Source organism: Octopus bimaculoides, chromosome 4 (genome assembly GCF_001194135.2).
Source record: "Octopus bimaculoides isolate UCB-OBI-ISO-001 chromosome 4, ASM119413v2, whole genome shotgun sequence".
Taxonomy (NCBI): domain Eukaryota; kingdom Metazoa; phylum Mollusca; class Cephalopoda; order Octopoda; family Octopodidae; genus Octopus; species Octopus bimaculoides.
Window position 1 is genome coordinate 11,176,736 of NC_068984.1, and position 23,383 is coordinate 11,200,118.

At 34.3% G+C, this 23,383-nt stretch overlaps 1 protein-coding gene across 2 annotated transcripts in view; it reads left to right on the forward strand.

Annotated features, from left to right (window-relative positions):
- LOC106872181 (membrane-associated guanylate kinase, WW and PDZ domain-containing protein 1) overlaps nt 1-23,383 on the forward strand; it is a 709,375-nt gene that overhangs the window by 624,933 nt on the left and 61,059 nt on the right. For both annotated transcript variants that reach the window (XM_052966880.1, XM_052966879.1), the window contains exons 12-17: nt 2,905-2,969; nt 10,232-10,339; nt 12,713-12,913; nt 17,537-18,199; nt 21,315-21,355; nt 22,144-22,240. In XM_052966880.1, the coding sequence (XP_052822840.1) occupies nt 2,905-2,969; nt 10,232-10,339; nt 12,713-12,913; nt 17,537-18,199; nt 21,315-21,355; nt 22,144-22,240 (1,175 nt within the window). The remainder of the gene's footprint in view (nt 1-2,904; nt 2,970-10,231; nt 10,340-12,712; nt 12,914-17,536; nt 18,200-21,314; nt 21,356-22,143; nt 22,241-23,383) is intronic.

A 23,383-nucleotide genomic window follows, 5' to 3' on the forward strand; every position in this document is an offset into this window, starting at 1 on the left:
AAAAAAAAAAAAAAAAGAAAGAAGAAAGACTCAAATTCCAGACCCAAATTTCTGAGATATTTTCATCCTCTGTATATTTTGCTATTTGTATTCTTCCACTATAAACAATAGCAAACCTCATTATTGTGTCACTGAGAATAAACTGGAACATTATTCTCTTTAGAACATATTTGTTAGACTTCATATTAACTGTACTTTGTTTCAAGGAATAAAAAGAAATTGATGTCAAAAATGAGTCAGAGGTCATGAAAATTATACACATACAGCTATTCATACATATCTCCCAGATTCCACATCTATGTATGTATATGCATGTTTGTGTATGTGTGTATGTGTATGCATATATATATATATATATATATATATATAAAGGAACACAGAAAATATAATTGGTATTAATACTTTATATAATGTACATATGTTTCGTTAAACCAGCAAAACATCAATTAAATCAGCATAAAACACAGTTGCCTGAACAAATGCTGCCAGCCCCATTCATTGCAGTTGCGTGTGAAGTTGACCTTCCATGCCCATACCTTTTGGTAATGTGCACCACACCTTTCAACACACCATTTTGATGTGTGTATATACATATACCCAAAACTCTAAAATTGAATATAAATAGCTAAACTACATATCTTAAGGCCTTCAATGTATAAAACTTTAAAACAGGTTTGGATACTTCCAATTGGAGAACCTACATAATTAAGGTGAAATCAAAAAGAATGTCAGAGCATGATTTAACCAACACAGGTATTACTTCAGGTACAAATATAGGGAAAATACTACTGCACACTTTATATTTGGGACATAAAGACAGGAATCTATAATTTCAAAATTAATTGGTCAGTTATTGAAATTGTATCCTCGTACCATGGATTCAGATGCTTTTTGTATTAATTTGAGAAGTACAATACACCAATGCAATAATTACAATATACTAATACAGCCAATTAAATAATTGGACCCAAAACAAGAAATAGTCTCATTAGAGAAAGTACATTTTGCAGACATTCACTTTGCTTACCAAATAATTTCGTAATAGTTTTATGTTACCATCGGTTATACACTAAGCCTACATACCTTCTCATATTCTCAGAACTCACTTTTATTGTCATCAACAGCCTTTCTACATCCCAGTTTTTGTCATTGCCAGTTTAGTCAACGGGTCTTTTTCGTTGTCTTGGGAATTACTTGAGGATTTCGCTAATGCCAGTGCCTGGAAAGAATGCACCCAGTGCACTCTGTGAAGTGAATGGCATTACAAAAAGCATTCAGCTGTAGAAATCATACCAAGACCAACTGGAGTTTAGTGCAGTCATCCAGATCAACAGGTTAAACCATCCAACCCATGCCAGCATGGAAGATGAATGTTAAATGATGATGATGATGTACACACTCACACACACACACACACACACACACACACACACACACACACACACATGAACAGAGCAGAAGCTTGACCTCTTCCACTTATAACCATATCAATATGTATGTCTACAATGGAAACTTGACCTTTGCTATAACATTAAGGTTTGCATGGACATATTTTTGACATTCACATTGTTCAGCATAACTTCTTTTTTTTTTTTTTTTTCGTTTTTTTTTTTTTGTCTTTCTAAGTGACCCCTCTCCACCAAAAAAATAAAAACATAGATTTTGTTTCTCAACCAGGTTATTACTATGATTTAGCTTTCAAATGACCTTTAGGTCAGTGCTTATGTGTTTTTTTAAAAACTTTTGAAAGAGTTCATATTATTAATACTGAATCCATGAGAATCAAGTGAATTTTACAAACACACTTCACTCCCAGATCAACAACAGCAACAAAATGGGTTTACTAAAGCAATTAACATCCAAAACAATATTAAGGTATTTCTTTCAACATTGTTAGCAATTTCCATTTAAATTTGTTTTCCTTTGAATGATTTTGCATATAACTTTTAACTGAAATCATATACATGTGTGTGCTAATGTGTGTATCAATGTGAGAGTATGCGTGTGTGTACACACGCTAATATCAAACTTAAGACCACATTGGTGGATAAAATCATCTTTATTTGTGGGTTAACAAGGTTATCAATGATTTCATGTAAAGAGGTATCTTAACAATTATCCAGCCTGTCACATGGGAGTCTTGGTGCTCGTCTCCATTTTGATAACTGTCAAGAGATTCCTTTTTACATGAAATCATTGGTAGCTTTGTTAACCCACAATGTGTGTGTGCTTATGTGTATATCATCATCATCATCATCGTTTAATGTCCGTTTTCCATGCTGGTATGAGTTGGACAGTTTGACTGAGGACTGACAAGCCAGGAGGCTGTACCAGGCTCCAATCTGATCTGGCAGGGTTTCTACAGCTGGATGCCCTTCCTAATGCTAACCACTCCAAGAGTCGGGTGGGTGCTTTTTATGTGCCATTGGCATGAGGGCCATTCAGGCAGCATTGGCATCGATCACGCTCATATGGTGCTTTTTATGTGTCCCCAGCACAGGAGCCAGTCCGGTGGCACTGTCATTGACCACGCTCAAATATATATAATATGTAATTTTTAAAAGAAAAAGGTTGACAGTGACTTCAAAGTTTTGAAGCTCACCTAAGCTGGAACTTCAAAGTCACTGTCTATATGCAACTATCACATAAGGTCAAGACAATAGTGTATACACACACACACACACACACACACACACACACTCCCACTCTCTCTCCCCCTTCAGTTTGTTTATCAAATCCACTCTCAAAGCTTTGGTATGCACAGAGTTGTTGTGGAAGACACTTGACCAAATTGTCATGCAGTGGGACTGAACCCAAAACCACATGGTTGCAAGCAAGCTCCTCAACCACACAGCCATGCCAGTGTTTGTCTATTTGATTATTTAATGATTTATTCATTTGCAGTCATGTGAATAAACGGACACAATATGAAAATCCTGTAGCCCAAGCTAAAAAGTCGCAAATTCCAGGTAAGCTGTTAGATCTGACTTTATTTGTTGTGTGTTGTTATTATTATTATTATTATTATTATTATTATTATTATTATTATTATTATTATTGTTGGGATCTATTTTAAAACGGGGGCCACATTTTTCATTAATGTTTTACGTAGTGTTTTTGGTACGGAAAGACTTTCAAACTTCGTATACTTATCTATTTTGTGTTATAGAACAGAAAAATATTTTTGTATTCGAATTTATTTCATGTAAAAAATTGTCTTATTTCGATAATTTCAACCAATCACTGACAAGTATTCAGTTGCTTACATTTACTCCTTTGAGTGATTAAGCGATGTAAAGCGTATTTAATCTCCATACCTTCGTTTTATTTGCTTTTTTCATTTTAAATTTGCTTTAACCCTAACCCTAACCCTAGGGTTAGGGTTAGGGTTAATTGTTTCAGAATCGTTTGTTTATGTAGTCAGCACTTAATGTATATCGGCTGAATGGACGTCAGTGATTGGTTGAAATTACAGAAATACGACAACTTTAACATGGAATAACTTATGGGTTTCTTTTTTTTTTAAGAAGACTAAGAGAAAAAGATGTTTTATATGACACATTCTACCAGTGTTCCAAGTTTCAAAGTGTTTCGTTAATGAAAAATGTGGCCCCCGTTTTAAAAAAGATCCTATTGTTGTTGTTGTTGGTACTTCAGGAGGCATTTTAGTGGAGTTGCTAAGTTATAGGTGAACCAAATCAACAAACTGATTATTCTAGTGACTTGTACTTTACAAGAGAGCCTCTTTGTAGTCTGCTCAGTTTGCTAGAAGTAGCAACCAAAAATCCTTGAAATTACATCCTATCTTTATAAAGACCCTGTGTCACTGCAGAAGTGTCACCAGCACCTTTCAGTGATTGGGTGGAATCTGGACGTCAAGTTCACAATGCTAGATCAGATACCACAAAATATTTTGGTCAATGCTCTAGCAATCACAGCTATACACCGCCATCAATTAATACCCTTTTTTTTTTTTATCTGTCCCCCCAAAAATTAAGGTAAATTTGACCTGGGTGAGATTTGAACTCAGGGTCCAGAAATTCAGAACAAATGCTACAAGGCGTTCTACAGTCTTATGACTCTACCAATTCACCTATATCTACTGGATATTATTGGTTAGTCATTGAGGACTAAAATAGACATAGGTTTTCAGTTTAAAAAGAAATGGATAATGAATAAGTGTGTGTGTGTGATGCTGATGTTGTTGTTTAATCCTGGGTAAGCCTTGATCAAAAAGACCTGTGATCAAACATATGCCACTTCTTCTAAGACTAGCATTTCCATGCTTCCATGCATGGGTTGACCAGAGCTTTTTAAGGGTTATTTTCTATGGCTGCATGCTCCACCAGTTGTCTACACTCGCCTGCTTCCAAGCAAGGTAATATTTCCTCATGACTCTCTTTACTTGTTTCAGTCATTTGACTGTGGCCATGCTGGAGCACTGCCGTTAGTTGAGCAAATCGACCCCAGGACTTATTCTTTGTAAGCCTAGTACTTATTCTATCGGTCACTTTTGCTGAAACGCTAAGTTACAGGGATGTAAGCACACCAGCATCAGTTGTCAAGCGATGTTGGGGGGACAAACACAGACACACAAACATATACACACATACATATACATATATACGACAGGCTTCTTTCAGTTTCTGTCTACCAAATCCATTCACAAGGCTTTGGTCGGCCCAAAGCTATAGTAGAAGACACTTGCACAAGGTGCCACGCAGTGGGACTGAACCCGGAACCATGTGGTTAGTAATCATGCTACTTACCATACAGCCACTCCTGCACCATATACAAAGTTTTGCCATAACTTACCTCCTCACTACACTGCCTATGTACCACCCTAGTGTTACTTAACCATGTTCTTAGCTTACTGTTAGACCCTCATCTAATTTACCTCTGATATACACAGTTAAGCCAGATACATCTCAAATCTGTTTTTACCCCTTTTGTTTCATATTTATTTTATTGTTTTAAGATTTCTATTTAACCTTTGATTTTGAGGTTTCGGAGATTGGGTATTATTTTGGAAGAAAATAAAAAACCAAATTAGAAAAGATTTCTTTAAACAGGATAGATATTGTTAAAAGTTTGACTTTCAATTTATCTGTTTGTTTTAATTTTTTTTATGTTCCTGATTTGTGTTATGGATTTTGTGTGTGTGTGTGTATGTGTGTATGGTATTATTTTTCTTATCAATTGTCATATGCTATTTTTTTCACATTCAATTTAAGACTTCAAATGAATTTATTTTAATTAATATTTACTTAATTATAGAATTCTAAGTTAATCTCTTTCATTCTTGATTTAATTTTATTTCATTTGCACATTTTGTTTTCTATTAATAATTATTTAAATCCAGAGTCTCCAACCATTTGAATATTGTGGATAACATTTTATAAATATGATATTATTGTAATCTGCAAAAATGAAAAATAATTAATCAATGCTATTAATTACATTTATACATTATTCTAAAATAAGAGAATAGCGACAGTTTAAACCACAAGCTACTGGCTGGGAACTCTTGATCATGATTTTCAGTATATCAATCACTGAGTTATTGAAACTTTTTGACTAACATAGATTATTTCACTCTTTAGTCATAGCACTTTAACTATTTTTATTATTTAATGAAATATTATTATTATTATTATTATTATTATTATTATTATTATTATTATTATTATTATTATTATTATTATTATTATTATTATTATAAGTAGTAGTAGTAGTAGTAGTAGTATGGCAGTGAGCTGACAGAATCGTTAGCATGCCAAGCAAAATGCTTAGCAGTATTTCGTCTGTCTTTACGTTCTGAGTTCAAATTCTACCGAGGTCGACTTTACCTTTCATCCTTTTGGGGTCAATAAAATAAGTACCTGTTGATTACTGGGGTGGATGCAATCAACTTACCGTTTTCCCCATAATTTCAGGCCTTGTGCTTATGGTAGAAAGGATTGTTGTTATCATCATCATCATCATCATCAAGACGGCAAGCTGGCAGAACCGTTAGCACGCTGGACAAAATGCTTAGTGGCATTTCTTCCGTCTTTATGTTCTGGGTTCAAATAACACTACGGTCAGCTTTGCCTTTCGGGGTCAGTAAACAAAATACCAGTTGAACACTGGGGTCAATATAATCAACTATTCCTGACCCCAAAATTTCAGGCCTTGTGCCTATTGTAAAAAGGATTATTAATATTATCATTATCATTATTATTATTATTACTACTACTACTACTACTACTACTACTTCTACATGGTACATTAGTTAGCAGAGATGTTGTCATAAGATTTGATGACAAGTCTCCCCAATTCTCAAGAATCTTTCTTGGGTCGATTATTATTACTATCAATAAGCAGCAGCATCATATCATAATTTATTTATTAACGAACATTGATTTATAGGATATTTGTATGCAATCCTTATAACCACTTTCACTTTGTGTGTTAGTTTTATAGTTTTGTTTCTTTGAGTTTAAAAAAAAAAAAAATTAGTTTTTTTTTTCTAATCCTATGTGGCAAAGAAAGAAATTAGATATTAACATTATTATTGCTGCCACAATTATTATTGTTATTATCATTATTATTATTTATTATTATTAGTATTATTATTATTATTATTATTATTATTATTGTATCATGAAAAATCTCAGCATTATTTTGCTGGGTATGATGGAAAGTGTCAGCTCTCCTCAGCCAGTAGACTAAGATAACACTTGTTTACTGACCATGCTTCAAGAACCCTTTTTATTATTATTATTATTATTATTATTATTTATTATTATTAATTATCATTACTTATGATTGAGTTATCTCAGTGTGAGAGTGTTGAATTATTTTGGCTTTGCTTTATTATTATTATTATTATTATTATTATTGTTATTATTATTATCGTTGTCACCTTCACAGATCTTCATTCAAATCTTCATGTAAACTTTTCATCTCATTCACAACAGTTGCATGTTTTTATCTAATCCCTAACCCTTCTTCCTTAAAAAAGAAAAAAGAAAAACATTCTTGTTTCCTAAGAATCCTTTCCTTCTTGTATTAAAACCCTACCAGATTGTTTTTTTTTTATGCATCTTCATACTACTCTTTTTTTTTTTTTACTTGTAGAAATATTCCTAATAGTTGTTGTACATGTTAATTAAGAAAAATTAATTATTGGTGCATTTTACTAATAAATATTTAATTGAATATTCCTTATCACCCTTTCCTTGTTAGCTTAACATCTTTTCTCCAATAAGGACCTAGCATTATTATTATGTTATCTTCTCAGGCCTTGTGCCTATAGTAGATAGCATTATTGCATTATCTTCTATTTACACTATACCAGTCATTCCTCAGTTGTTGCACACACATACACACAAATGCGTTGAAGATAACAAAGGCATGTTTCTCGGCAACATTTGATCTAATCTCTTTGCATTGCACTCATATTTGATAAATGAAAATAATTGAAGTAAAACCAGACTGGAAGAAAATTATTGGTGGGTTGCGTTGATAAACAGAAATTTGCTAATGAAGTTACTTAAATTAAATTAGTGCTTATTTGATGGGGGAGACATGAGTTCTAATATTTCAAGGTAAGTCATGTTAAGACTTCATTCATACAGGGTGTGGCACATGATTTATTTGTTAGATTATTCAGCTCACAATCGTAAGGCCAGGAGTTCAACTCCCAGTGGTATATTGTATTCTTGAGCAAGAAGCTCTATTTCACGTTGCCCCAGTCCACTCAGGTGGCAAAAAATGAGTTGTACCTGTAATTCAAAAGGGTCAGCTGTGTCACATTCTGTATCCTGCTGAATCATCCTGAGAACTATGTTAAGGATATACATGTCTGTGGTGTACTCAGCCACTTGCATGTCAATTTTACAAGCAGGCTGTTCTGTTGGCCGGATCAACTGGAACACTCTTTACCATAACCAGTAAAGTGCCACCTACAGGGTGTGGTAGAAAATAGCCATCTAAGTCTGCTAAGAATTTAATATTTCATTCAAATCAAAAGCATTCAGTCTGGTTTGTAATGCTATGTATCTGGACTCACGACAATGTGTTATTGGGTTCAATTCTTGATACATGCATTGAGTTCCATGATATGGTACAATACTCTTGTTTGATTCAAAGTCTTTCCATCTTACAACGGACATCAAACTTATTTTACAATGGAAAATTTTATGAAGAGTATACAAGTACTGAAAAAAGAAAAAAAACTACTCCAGCAATTTGCAAATATTTAAATATGTATACAAGGCATCCATCCTTCTTGTGCTATAAGGAAAAATTGATATATGCATACACACTCATACATACACACACAAATACAAGAAATTATACAAAACAAATGTAAACATTTGGTATACTTAGTGAAATGGTTTTCCACTGGTTAAGGCTTGAGGAAATAACAAAAGAATGCGTTTATATATATATATATATATATATATATATATATATATGTTATGTATATAACTGACTTACCTACAAATATTTCAACAAATTCTTCTTACATTGTTATTATTTCCCCTCACTGTTTGAATTTGTTTTTAAGTTACTAATCCTGTTTAAAATAAATGAAATGTTAGCTTTTGTATTTGCGATATCTGTAGAGCCTTAATAATAAACTTAATCTTAGATGTCAGCTCCAGTTATAAATAAAGGAAAGAAATTGGAAGAGTGCGAAAGAAAAAGAAACAGCTTTAGTTACACTCTGAAGTCCAGAGACTTCATTTGTACCCAGTTGTTTATAGTCTAACAGCAAAACAGACATGAAATATGATTAAAAAGTTTAACTAGTTCTTATAGACATTAAGTTTTTATTCTAACATTGTGTTGTAAAGCAAAGTGGATGTTAGCTCGTCTATTTTGTCCCGTCTCCTCTACTTCAACCAAACAAAATGGATAAATGAAGAAGTATTGTTATATTTTTTCAACACAAAAAATATTCTGCAGCCAACTCGACATTATAGATTTGTCCTGCCTCCTCTATTTTAACCAAATGGAATAGAGTATGAAGCAGTGTTATACATTATCAACACAAGAAAATGTTACAGTATCAAATTAGCTTTGTATTCAATGTTACCAGAGACTAAGAGAATCAATGCTATTTTTATGTAAGTATAGTTTGAATCAAATAGCTACTATCATCTTAGTTATTAATTTCTGTACCAAACAAAAGCTGGTATTGTGAGATAGTGTATCAAAATAATTACCAATTCTTAATAGTTTGGTAAATGTTTTCAAGAGTTTTTTTTTGTGTGTGTGTGTGATAATGTGAGTTCTTTCTTGTACATTATCTTTTGATAAAAACACATGAAATTATAAACACACATATATAGCATCATCATCACCATCATCATCATTGTTGTTTAATGCCGACTTTCCATGCTTGCATGGATTCGATAAGATTCTTTGATGCAGATTTTCTGTGGCTAGATGCATTCCTGTCACCAAGCCTCACTTGTCTCCAAGCAGGATAATATTACCCCTTGATGAGACATGTTTTCATGGCAACCATGGAGTGAGGGATACTTCCTGTATGGTGGTGACACTTGTTTTTTTTATATCTATTGCATGATGTCAAAACCAAGAGACACAAACACACACACACAAGTGTGTGTGTGTGCACATGTGTGTCTGCACGTGTGTGTGTGTCTGCATTTTGAACAGAAACCATGAACTGCATACAATGATGCTGGTAGCATTTCCTTCTTCAACAAACTACCCACAGACTTAGCACATTAAAAATGGGGAATAAAAGACTCTAACAATTGTAAAACAAGCAAATAGATAGATAGACAAATAGATAGATAAATAGATAAATAGATAAAGATAGATAGATAGATAGATAGATAAATAGATAGATAGATAGAAAGACAGATAGACAAATAGATAGATAGATGTAGATAGACATAGAAAGATAGACAAGCAGGTAGAAACATATAAAGATAAATTCACTCTTTAAGGTGCAAAATTCACCAAAATAGCTGTGTTTTGACTGTAACTTTCACTGACTGGTTGATCGTATTCCATGCATGACTGACACTGCCCCTCTTTAACTGCACCTTAATACACCCACACCCACACACATATATATCAAGCATGGGCATGAACCCATCCAAAAACACTGGAAATAATACTGCATGTCTAGTGAGTTCTGTTTCCACTTAAAATGGCTACGCAGCTACATGCATAACCAAAGTGCCCTCCTCATATCTGTCTGCAGGGCTTGATGATGTGATCGGCTCCTCCAGCACATTCCCTCGCCAGAAGAAGATGCAGGAGCCAGCGAAACGTTCTGCCAGTGAGTCAGACATGAATGGCCATATTTTAGGTTTGTACTATCCCTCCTGATGGTCACTGCCATTTCTATTTGTCTGAAACCCCTTCAGCTATTTACTGCTCTGTTTCTTTTGTTGGACATTTTTTTAAAAAACAAATAGCCAACAAGGGACTTTAAAAAATAGATTTCTTTTGAGTATAGTGTCTGTGATTATGAAGAATTACTAGATGTTCCCCCCACCTCACCCCCTACCTTTTATAATAATGTCATTGTCCTTGTCATTCATCATTTTATCATTCATTTGCTTTCCTATCTACTGTCATTACCATTGACAATCATTTAATTATCTATTTTTCTTTCATTCTAATTTTCTCTCTCTCTCTCTCTTACACACACACACAGACACACAAACATACACAAGTCTACATACTCATTTACACACATGCATATTCACACACCTTACTTTGTAACACCTGTATATAACAAAATTAAACAAGAGCATCTTCTCTGACATCATCCGCTATTTTCATCTTTCTCATTAATCTGACATCATCTTCTTTCTCATTGTTCTCACATCATCTTTCTCATTGTCTGCCTCATTACTCACTCATCATCTTACCATTTCATATCCCAATACCCACAAAACAATACTCAGAGTATCTTCTTCATGCCTGCTAGTTCTATTCCAAATATTCCCAATCTTCTCCTCTTTATATTTACTTATTTATATATTATTATTATTTACTAATCCCTCATCCCATTATCATCATTAGCTACATCAATCAACATTTCTTCACAAGTTTTCTTGTGTTTTTTTACTTCTTAAGAATTTCTTTCCTTTTTTCAGTTTCCTTCAAATATTTGTTTTTCTTTATATTATTTATTTTATTTGTTTGACATGGTTTTATAGAATGCAATTTTGTTTGCAAAAATTACTTCAGAGTTTCTAGAACTGGTATAATACAACTAAAATATTTACTGCTCTGAATTATAAACATTAAGTCTTTCTTTCACAGTATTTTCAACTTCCTTCTTTTATACCAGTGGTTCTCAAAACCATTTTTACCTGTGGACCCCTTTCATTCCTATTTCACTCAGGTGGATCCTCATACTCATTTGATGTTTAAAAAGTCTAATTATGTCTTTATAATTAAATATTATTAGGAATTGTATTAAAAAATTGTTAAAATTTATGTGCAATAAATTGTTTATACTTCAACAATATACAAAATATTTTAACAACAAAATCTTATATTGACCCTAAGGGCTATATTGACCCAAAGGGCCATATCAAACCTGCTTGAGAACCACTCTTTCACACAACATTACTGAATCGTTTCATATTAAGATTTGCTCTATAGTTGTTTCAATTTATAAAATACTGCATGGAAACATAATTCCAACCTAAGAGAATTCTATAGTCTCAGGGCAACTCAAAGGGAGAGATCCTTCATAATAGTAATTAAGACATATCCTACTTTATGTGTGTGAAACGTGGACTCTCACTAGCTCCATGGCAAAGTCCCATGATGGTTGCTACTCTTGGTGCTCCAAATGGCCTTTAAAGACAGCTAGGTATAGAAAATGACAAATTATTAACTCTATGGTGGCTTCTCCAAGTTTGTCAAGAAGGTAGCAGGAAGATGGCTGCAGCCAAGTCATCATCTTAGAATTGACCCATGGGAAGGATGAACCATAGTCTATCCCTTAAAACCATAGTGAATATTCCTAATTGAGGGCATGATGACACAACTGTTGATGAAATCAGAACATTGATGAGGGTATGTGATATGTAGTGTCCGTCATTATACCCAACACAAGTGCAAGTTGTTGTCAGCAGCTGGTGATGATGATGATGATGATGATGATGATTCAAGATTTGCTGAGGCTACCCTTTCTCAGCTGGAGAGCTGCACAGATAGCTAGGCCACTAACACTGGAGTTGTTTCCCTTGCTTCCATGTTCTTGCTGGTGCAACATGGACAAGTGCCTTCAACTGAATCCCTCTGATTGATAATGTTTTGTGAGTGGAATTTAATGGATGGAAACTATGTAGAAGCCCATCTTATGTGTATCTGTGTGTGTGTGTGTATTTCTCCATTATATCAAAAGGTAACTTAGCCACTAGATACATAGAGAATGATAAAATACTGAAAGACTAAAATCCTTAAAGATGGTGACCCTACATGGCTGCAGTTATAATGACTGAAACCAGTAAAACTATATTAGAATATATTTAATTATCTATATTAATTCATAATTTTGTTGTTAATTACTTCATTAGAATCTTTGGTATTTTTATTTATTAAATATTTTTACTAAAATTTCTCTTTAGAAAAATTCTTGTTTGTAATCAGTTTTTTTTTATATTACTAATTGATGCCAGTTAAAACTAATTAATTATTTAGCTAATTTTCTCTACAGGTTCCGAAAATAAAATGAAGCCTTTTTTCACAAAAAACCCCTCTGAGTTGAAAGGGGAAATGCTGAAAACATCATTGATAAAGAGTGTCCGAGGATTTGGTTTCACAATAGTTGGTGGTGACCACTCAGATCAAGAGTTCCTGCAGGTTAAAAACGTTGTACCAAATGGACCTGCATATACAGATGGAAGGCTGAAAACTGGTAAATTAAGTTTGTTTTTTTAACGACAGTGATTATTTTCTCAGGACATAAAAAGTAAGTCTTCAGAGAAGCAAAATGAGATGTTGTGAAGTTCATGCTTAATTGAAATTAACTCGTTAACTTCCAGTGTGACACAATACAGTACAGGACTGCATCAGTCAACCATTCCTGAAACACATGATATCTCACCTTGTTTACTGACATTTTAAAGCAGGGGTCACCAAATTTTTTCAACCATCAACCCCCTTTAGCCACTTCTCCTTCCACATTGACCACCCTACTCATTCAAAATATCTTAATACCCTAACCTACCGTACCATATCTTAAATGCATACCGGGTACTGAATGTTGGCAATTAAAATGTTTGCGAAAATTAAGAAATTCTATTGAAGATGACAAACTTTTTACATTTAGAATTATGTGTTCAAATATACAGAATTAGACTTTCAATTTTTATGAAATTCCTTTTACAATTCAAAAATATGGAAAACTCATCATATTGCTGGAATATCTTTTGAATTGACATAGCGCTAAGCATTTCAAGCAGTTCATCTGGGTGAGCTGGTCTTTCACATGCCAACCCCCATTCGACACCTTGGTTATTATCAACCCCCTATAATTATTCCTCGCCAACTCCTAGGGGGTTTCTTGGATCCCCTTTGGCGACCTTGTTTTAAAGTAAGGGACTCTCCTACAGAAGGGAGAAAACTCTAATCTTTTGTTTCATATGTACCTCTCCTGTAATAGAATCATTACAAAATGGGGCTTGTTGTGAATTTAGTTGATGAGAGCTTACCACTGATCAATGCTATGGCCCACAACTCATATACACCTATACAACTCCCACCCACTTACAACCCACACATGTAAATATATATACACTTGCCATGGGAGAAAAGATGAGATGCTACACTGAATTGTAAGTTCATATTTGTTCCAAGTGTTCCAAGCTACAACATTAAGTAGAGGTACTTAATTATATATAGCTTGGTACATTAAGCTGGATACACACACACAAACACTTGCCTCAAATATCTCCTCTACAGAAAGACACCTATCTCTGTCCCTCAATTAAACTCTAACCTCTCATTTGGCACAAAGCCACTTCTGGTGGTTCCACTCCCTCTCCCACCTGAGAGGTCTTTGGCTCACAAGGTACTTGACGACCCCACTGGTGTTCGTGCCACATAAAAAGCATGACATACACTCTGTAAAATGGTTGGCATTTGGAAGGGCATCCAGCCATAGAAACCATGCTAAAGCAGACAATGGAGACTGGTGCAGCTCTCCAGCCTTGCCAGCTCCTGTCAAACCATCCGACCCCTGCCAAAATGAATGTTAAATGATGGTGATGATGATGTCATGAGATAAAAAGGTAAAATGCTAAACTACCAACCAGCATCTGAGTTATAAGTTCATATTTCTTCCAAGTATTTCTCTGTATCACTAGGCAGAAGTATTTAATTCAATATGTCTTCGTTTATCCATTTGGGTAAAATATGTTCAAATTTATTTGGCCATTTTACCTTTAATAAGCTAGAAAAATAAAAATAAAACTAGATCTAAAATGTTTAGATTAATATCCAGAGAATTAAAAATGATGTTGACTATTTTTTCCCTTCCTTTCAAATGGTTTGCTTTTTGATGGCAAAATCTAATTTCAGTTAAATCTGAAGGAATTAATTTTTCAAGAATATTTAAATACATTATTTAATTAATTATTTTCAATGTCATATAGCTTTTATTTATTTTCACTTCATTATATTTTTGGCTCAGTCTAATATCTGTGTAAAATGTTATATAGAATGGTACTTGAGATATAAATTATTTGGCTATTTTTTTATCTTTGTTTTTTCTTTTAACTGCATATTCTGCACTGAATTACAAAATCATACTTAGAAAATTTGTTATGAGATACACGTATATTGGGAAATATAATTAATCACCCTATTTCTCAATAAATTAAATTTTCTGTTGTATTCATTTTTCTTTTCATACTTTAAATGAAAAGAAAAAAAGAGGTGAAGAAAATTATTTCCTTATTTTTAAAATTTTATCTTATTTTATTCCAATAGAATTACAGACCATTTAAAGGGGAAGCAGTGTGTTATCCCCCGATAGGTATTCATTCTAGCTTGTTGACAGACATTTCAATACATACTTGCATATTCTTTAAACATTTCTTGCTCAATGGTAACTAAATTAATTCATAATCTATTCTACAGAAATACATATAAAGCTTTTAAAAACAATGTATTTTATTAATTTGTTCTCAAGATGTTTAGCATCTAAAAGAAGTGGAGAATTGGCGGAGTTGTTGTGAGAGTGTGGCATTTGTTCTAATTCCCAGTATACTGAGATCAAATCCTGTCAAGATCAACTTTATCTTTTCTGGCACAGGGGAGGCTGTGTTGTTGAGAAGTTTGCTTCTCAATGATGTGGCTTCAGGTTCAGTTCCACTACATGGCATCGTGGGCAAGTGTCTTCTGCTCTACTTGGGAGTGAACAGAAACTGAAAGAAGTCCATCATGTGTGTGTGTGTGTATTTTTGTGTCACTGTCTTACAAGCAATGTCATTTATCTTCAATATTCTACAAAAGCGTGTCTGACCAGAGGGAAACATTACCTTGCTTGGAATCAAGTGAGGGTTAGCAATAGGAAGAGCATCCAGCCATAGAAAATCTGCCTCAATAAACTTTGTCTGCCTCATGCAAGAATGGAAAGTGAACATTGAAATAGTGCTGGTGGTGGATTGGTAGAATTGTTAAAGTGCTGAGGATAAGATTTCTTGTTTCTTTACATTCTTCTTGGATGGCAGACTTAGGTAGACTTAGTCCACTGCTTGATTTATCACCATTACTTGACTTTTGGGTACCTTCAATGGAATTCACTTTGCTGCAAGCTTTCAGGTTAGGTATCATCATCATCATCATCATTGTTTAACGTCCGCTTTCCATGCTAGCATGGGTTGGACGATTTGACTGAGGACTGGTGAAACCGGATGGCAACACCAGGCTCCAGTCTGATTTGGCAGAGTTTCTACAGCTGGATGCCCTTCCTAACGCCAACCACTCAGAGAGTGTAGTGGGTGCTTTTACGTGTCACCCGCACGAAAACGGCCACGCTCGAAATGGTGTCTTTTATGTGCCACCCGCACAAGCCAGTCCAGGGGCACTGGCAACGATCTCGCTCGAAAATCCTACAGGAGCCAGTCAGGCGGTACTGGCAACGGCCACGCTCAAAATGGTGCATCTCATGTGCCACCCGCACAAGAACCAGTCCAGGGGCACTGGCAACGATCTTACTTGGCTTGCCGGGTCTTCTCACGCACAGCCCATTTCCAAAGGTCTCGGTCCGTAGTCATCGCCTCGGTGAGGCCCAATGTACGAAGGTCTTGCCTCACCACCTCAGCCCAGGTCATATTTACCTAAATAATTTCTTCCTTTCACCCTATCAATCTTGGAGGCTCTGAACAAAAACTAGGATCTTAGGTGATGCCTATCTCACCTGGACTAAGCAATGAAAATAAAAAGATAAAAAATCTGCAAATTAGAAATTATATTACTTTCATCTGGCTTGCTCAGTATTTTTAATACACATCCAGATTCATGTACCACAGATTGCTTTTGATTTTTTTTTCTACACAAGGGTTTCTTTATAAAAAAAACATATTACTTGCTATTATTTATTGTTGTATCCAATTTAAAACTCCCCCTTAAAATGGTTTATTCTCTATCACATGAACGTAAAATGGTCAGAATCGAAGAAATGATGTGATGTACATATGTTTTATATGTTCCAGCCTTTTTCCTTCAGAAAGCAACTTCTTTCAGGCGATGTGTGCTCACAACACACTCTATTCATTGATGTCGCAGGATTTTGAGACACTGGTGTTTCAACCTGCTTGTGTCTCTTCGGTCAATACAATTCTCTTGGGTTATTGAATATGAATAAGAATAGTCATTTTTATAAAATTCAGCAGACAGGTTATTTGTTGATACATAATAAGTTAAGTTATCATCTGCTTATAAAACAGCAAGAATCAAAATGATGTTGTACATATTCATTCTTAACATGGTGTGGCAGATTTGAATAGCAATGAATCAAGTGTGTTGTCGACAGACATCATCTGAAAGGAGAAGGTATTCTCTGAAGGTGAAATACAACAGTAATTAACATATTCATATGCAAATAAACCAGAATATATTAAGAATGAATATATACATTATAGATTCATTGTTTATTTTTTTACACATGTTCGGCTGTAATATACATATATATATAACTAATATGCATATGCGTGTGTGTGTGTGTGTGTGTGAAGAGAGAGAGAAAGAGAGAGATTGCTAAAGCATGTTGATCATCTTTGCAGGCCAATTTATCCATATTTTCATCACTTGGCTCATATTCTTTCTCCAAAGTAAGATAGATAACTAGAGCTCTCATAAATAAGTCTGAGTTATGTAAAACCTGAATGATTGAAGTGTAAGATTGATAGAGTTTTAAAGTGTTTTTAAACTTTTTTTAAATGTTTTTTTTCTTTTTTGCCTTAATATGATAGAGATTTTTTTTTTTTTTTTTTTTTGTGGCCTCCTGATTGATATATTTTTCTTCTTCTTGCAGGGGATATTCTTGTTTATGTAAATGACGACTGTGTCCTTGGCTATACACACCAGGATGTAATCCTTCTTTTCCAAGCAATACCTCCAGGTGAAGAAGTAAGCCTCACTGTTTGCCGTGGTTACATGCTGCCATTTGATCCAGATGATCCAAACACGGAAATTGTAACTCGGGTAGCTGTTTCTTTACCTCCAGACAGTGGAACAACCAACACTGGACCTTCCAATTCAATAGGTTATGGTAGCAGCGGTAACATGGATCAATTAAATACGTCCCAAAAAAGTCTTAAATCCTTGCCCGATCTTGCTCGATCTGCTGCCGATAACAATTCCAATTTAAGTTTTGCTCAACGAAGCCATAGTGGGGATGTCCTTAATACAGACAATACTCCAGATGTCCTCATCCCAAACAGTAATAAACCGGAAATTTTAGTTGTGAACATTATTCGTGGTGCTACAGGTTTCGGTTTCACCATTGCTGATAGTTCCTACGGTCAACGAGTTAAACAAATATTTGAAAAAACTCGGTGTAAGAATTTAATGGAAGGTGATATTTTATTGGAAATTAATTCAACCAATGTGAAAGACATGGCTCATGCTGACGTTGTTCAAGTATTGAAGGATTGTCCAAAAGGAGAAGAGACAGCAATTGTTGTTCAAAGAGGAGGTAGGTCTTATTCTCCATCTACCTTTCTAATTTTTTTGTGTGATTTCAATTTGTGTGTAGGTGAGGATTTTAAGCCTTGTCATTGGTGTTATCTTGTTCCATAAGTCATAAACATTTACTCTGCTTTCTTCAGTCTACCTGCTTTTCTTAGCTTATAGTTGGCATTAAATAAAGGGGACCATCAGTCAAGGTTTTAGTCATCAGTCAGCTTTTACAGCAGTCATGGTGCTTTAACAAGGCTGCTTAACCCTTTCGATACCAATACACCTTTTTTTTTTTTTTTTTTTTTTTTTTTTTTTTTTTGTTTATTAAGGCCAAATTCCAACCCAGGCATGACACTGCCCTTGTTTTTATGATCAAATTCCTTGTTTTAAAGTGCTCTGTATTGAATGCTTCCATCACAATTTCATGTTAATTTATGTTCCAACACCATCTTAATAATGGCAATTATTTTACTAAATTCTTCTAAGCGTAGGCAGGGTATTTTTGTTTGGAATATAGTAATGAAAAGATTGACTCTTTTCTACATATCACCCAAAACTGCAAAAAAAAAATCTTTCTGCTGTTTTTAGATGTTCACCATTTGCTTAAATCTAAAATCATCAAAGACTATATTCCACCACGAGGATGACTGTGACTGGAACACTGATAAATAATTAGTTAATTAATTTGAGCTTGTTTGACCAAACTGGACAGGAATTAATCAGCAGTGACAACCACAATTAGTACAAGACATTTACCCAAAGTGGAACACAGTGGTATCGAATCTGAAACTACATAGTTGCAAAGCAAGCTTCTTAACCACACAGCCAAGCCTGCACCTATAAATATTTACCTGAAGATGATTTCAATTAATGCAATCAGTTCATTTTCTTCGTAATCAATCATTGACCGCGAGTTCAGCAATGCTAACAAACAGCTGCCTTAGACTTCAAGGGAGGTAATCCACTGTCTCAAACTTTTATGTATTTATGTACCTTGATATTGATTTAGCTCATTGTTATTTCAAATTCACTGATCTCTAAGCTTACTATTTTAAATCGAGATGGAAATGGGATTTCCTCCATTGAAAAAAATTCAGGATTCCAGTTGGGAAATTCTTTATAAGTTCAGAAATTCCTTATTGTTATTTTGCACTGTTTGTGTCAGATTTATTTTCGTTTAATGTTGGCTTCAAGGATGATACTTATATTAATCAAATATGTCATAAGCTGATGTAATTGACTCACTCTCCACCAAAATTTCAGGCTTTGTGCTTCAAATAGAAAGGATTATTATTATCACTGTTGTTGCTGTCAGCTTCAGTGTTCAATTGATGCTTATTTTATCAACCCTGAAAGGATGAAAGGCAAAGTCCACCTTGGTGGAAGTTGAACTCAGAATATTAAGACAGACGAAACGCTGCTACGCATTTTGTCTGGCATGCTAACGACTCTGCCAGCTTATCACCTTAATAGTAATAGTAACAAATTTATTGTATACAATGCTCAAGTTCATTACAACCTGTCAGAAAAGAGTTAAAGAGCAGACAAAAAGCAGCAATAAAGAAATAAAGACAAGCAATGAAGGCTAGAAGTATATGTACAGTACACAGGAATAAAGACAAAAAAGTGAGCAGTAAAATAGTCATAAAGAGGAAAGGGTGCTTAGGCAGATAGGAGTAGCGTTGGTGAATTTTGGGAAGGACAGAATCTTTGAAGGATGGAGTGTCCTGATAGCTACAAACAATGGAGTTAGTTTCTTTCATGCTTTGATAATCCTGAGCAAAAAATAATTTACTCTACCCAAATAATGAAGATAAATATTTACAGTTTAAAATAATAATAACCTATTCATGAGTTACAATCACCCAGTTTGTATGGGTGTTGCCATGACATTCCATGTTGTGGAGTTCATCTATCGCCATGTTTGAACTTAGCTGATTTTGTTCTGGAGATGGACAGAGAGTGAAGAATTGACCTCAGTACTAGAACTTGAAAATATGAATAGAAAAGTTGACCTTGGTGTGATTTGAACTCAGAGAGCCAGTGAACAATACCACAAGGTTTTCATTGTATCCAAAACTCAAAGAATTCTGCCAACTCACTACATATATTAAATGATTGAGATATAAATCTCCGGTTGGACAGAATTCAAGTTCTTTACATAAGAGGTTTGATGCCTATTCTAAGACGGATAGAATTCTCTTGCCAAGAAATAATAAAATCTTTGAAGTTGACTGAGAAAAGCTATCGTATTCACAAAGTCATTTTGTCTCTACTTGAAATATTTATAGAACATTACATCTGGTTAAAGACTTGGACAGTAATATATTGTAGATTGTATGGGGAAAATATTGATACAATATGATTGTATTAACAGAGATATGTGTAGAGATTAAAGACATAATGCAGACCGAGAAAAAAATGCTGCTGGTTAAAAGAATGTATGTGGAATTATGATAATGGTTATAGTAGAGATAGATTTTGTTACCACATATATTTCTGTTGAAATAACACTGCTTTTGTTTCAGTTAATTCTGGACTAGACCTGAAACAGAGAGCGCATCTCACTGATGAGGTCACAATAGCAAAAAAAGGACCTTGTCAAACCTAAGGGATTGATTGATTGACTGAACAATTAATCAAACAATCAATTAGTTAACTAACTAAATGGTTTATCAATTGATAAATAAGGAAGAAGTGACGTAGAATCAGTGCATGTGTTTATTATTCACATAATGACCCTCCGAAGATGCAACAAAATATTGGGAAAATATATTGGTAAAAATATGTTGGTAATATATATTGGTAGAATATATTGGGTTAGTGCATAATTATTGTGGCTTTTTTTCAACAAATTTTATTCAACAAAAACAATAACAACATGTAACAAAAACATCTTTAAATGATTATTCTGGAGCATATTCACCATCTACTTCAATTACTGCTTCCTGTTTGCTTGGCAGATGGTCAAACCGTCATTTAAAGATGTTTTTTGTTAAATATTGTTATTGTTTTTGTTGAATAACATTTGTTGAAAAAAAGCCACAAAATTATGCACCAACCCAATATTAGATGAATGTGTCTTTGATACTGAATATATGGAATAAATTTATGTTGTTTTTATCTATCAGGAATTTCGTCTCCTGGGAAAACCCGAAAATCAGCAAAATTGGTAAGTTCTCAAAGACTTTTATTTAAATAAGTTCTGATAAAACTGATGTAAATTTTCTAAAGAAATCTTAACAAAATATGATATGTTGTGGGATTGTCTTTCACTTTCAAAGTAAGTCAATGCATAACTCTATTGCAATGCTTTAAGTACTCTAATATACCTGTACTCCAACACTTCTTGGAGTACAGGTGTTATTGTATCCCTTTATGCCAAAGATGCTGTAAATGATTTTAAAAAATGCCTATTCAATTTCTTTTTATAGAACTCAAAACCTACTGAATCTATTTATTGATCATAATTGCATTTTTTTAACAAAAATTAATGTGCTCTTTATTTTTTATTGTTACATTTTAGAATATCTTTAAGATTCTTGATCAGATAAAAAGATAATTAAGGCAGAAAAAGTCAAATTTCTAGTAGAAGAGAAAATGATATCCACTTTAAGACATTCTTTTTATCATCACCATCATTTAATGTCCGCTGTCCATGCTGGCATGGGTTGGACAGTTTGACCAGAGCTGGCAACTTAGGAAGCTGCACCAGATTCCAGTCTGATTTAGTAGGGTTTCTACAGCTGGATGCCCTTCCTAACGCCAACCACTTTTACAGGATATGCTTTTACGTGGCACTGCAATGGGCATTTTTAAATTTACTAATCTGGTTCAAGTTTTTATATGAGGGGATTAATTCAATTTCGGTTTTATTTTCTCTTTGCTTTTATTTTTTTTATATTTGTTTATTTATCTGAATCTGTTTCATTGAAAGTAATATTTATTTTCCAAATGTAGATAAAATCTAATAGTGAAGGAAGCCGGCCAAAAAATCCGCCAGAAAACAATGTGCCTGGGGCTTATTTCTTCAACAGTAGTCAAGAACAGGTGTCTGGTAAGTAATGTGATACCTTATTGTACATTTTTATTGTGGAATTGTTTTGTTCTGTTTTTATTTCCTGTTTTCTTTTCTTTTGTTTGTTTGCTTTGTGGGGGGGGGGGTTGTTTTGTTTTGGATTTTAAGAATATCACAACTGCCATTTCCTCTTTCATTAAATTGTAGGTTTTTAATAATTAGAGATAAATAGACAATGTCCCTGGCCCTCTGGTCCTCATGCATTAGTGCTACCAGTGTGTGGACCTCAGCGAGTCCAGTTTGTAGCCATCATATAAAAGTAAGGTTCAATGTGATTAACATTCAACTTCTATGTCTGTAGATCAACATTTGTAGGAAAAATTTGTGCAAAGATGGTATTCCAGAGAGTTGTTGTGAATAAGAATGTAAGAGGTAAAATTGGTTGGCACTGGAAGGGTGCCACACAATCCCTTACATAAATGTTAGAGGAAAATATTGGAACAAGAAAACATCCGAACATAAAAGCAATCCTTTTATTTTGTATGTACAAAATTTACACCTTGGGACAATCTGTAGCCAGTTCTGGTGTGGAAGTAGCAAAGCTGGAGTTAGTCATACTTTGTGAAGGCATTCTTCACAGAAATCCAGCTACAATGAGCTGGTCAAATACTGAGCATCTCAGGTCAGCAGCAGAGGCGAACAGAGAGCTGCTGAGGACATGTCTGCATAGTTCAGTAGCTGCATCTTGAGTCTGAGATACAAGAGAACCTTGCTGCTGCTGGTTTTCTGCGCATGCGCATGAGGGAACTTCCGGCAGGCCTTCCAGAAGATTCCAACCCTGTGCATGCATGCTGGAGACCCTCAAAATGACGTCACTACAAGAATGATTGGCCAAAAGATGTATCGTTTTATGTTAGTGGAAGGTCAAAAGTCAGATCAAGGAAGGTTGGATGGGGGTGTACAGATTTTAGTGCAGAGGAAGAATAATAAATCAGAACATTGATTATTAGCTGATTGGGTAACTTTCCAATGTATTACAATTGGGCCCAGGCTAATCTGGTCACAAGACTCTACTTGAAAACTATTTCGTCTGGTGTTTCTGATAATTGGTGGTACTATACAAATGAATAAGCAGATGGAAGCAGCATGTATATATATATATATATATATATATATATATAT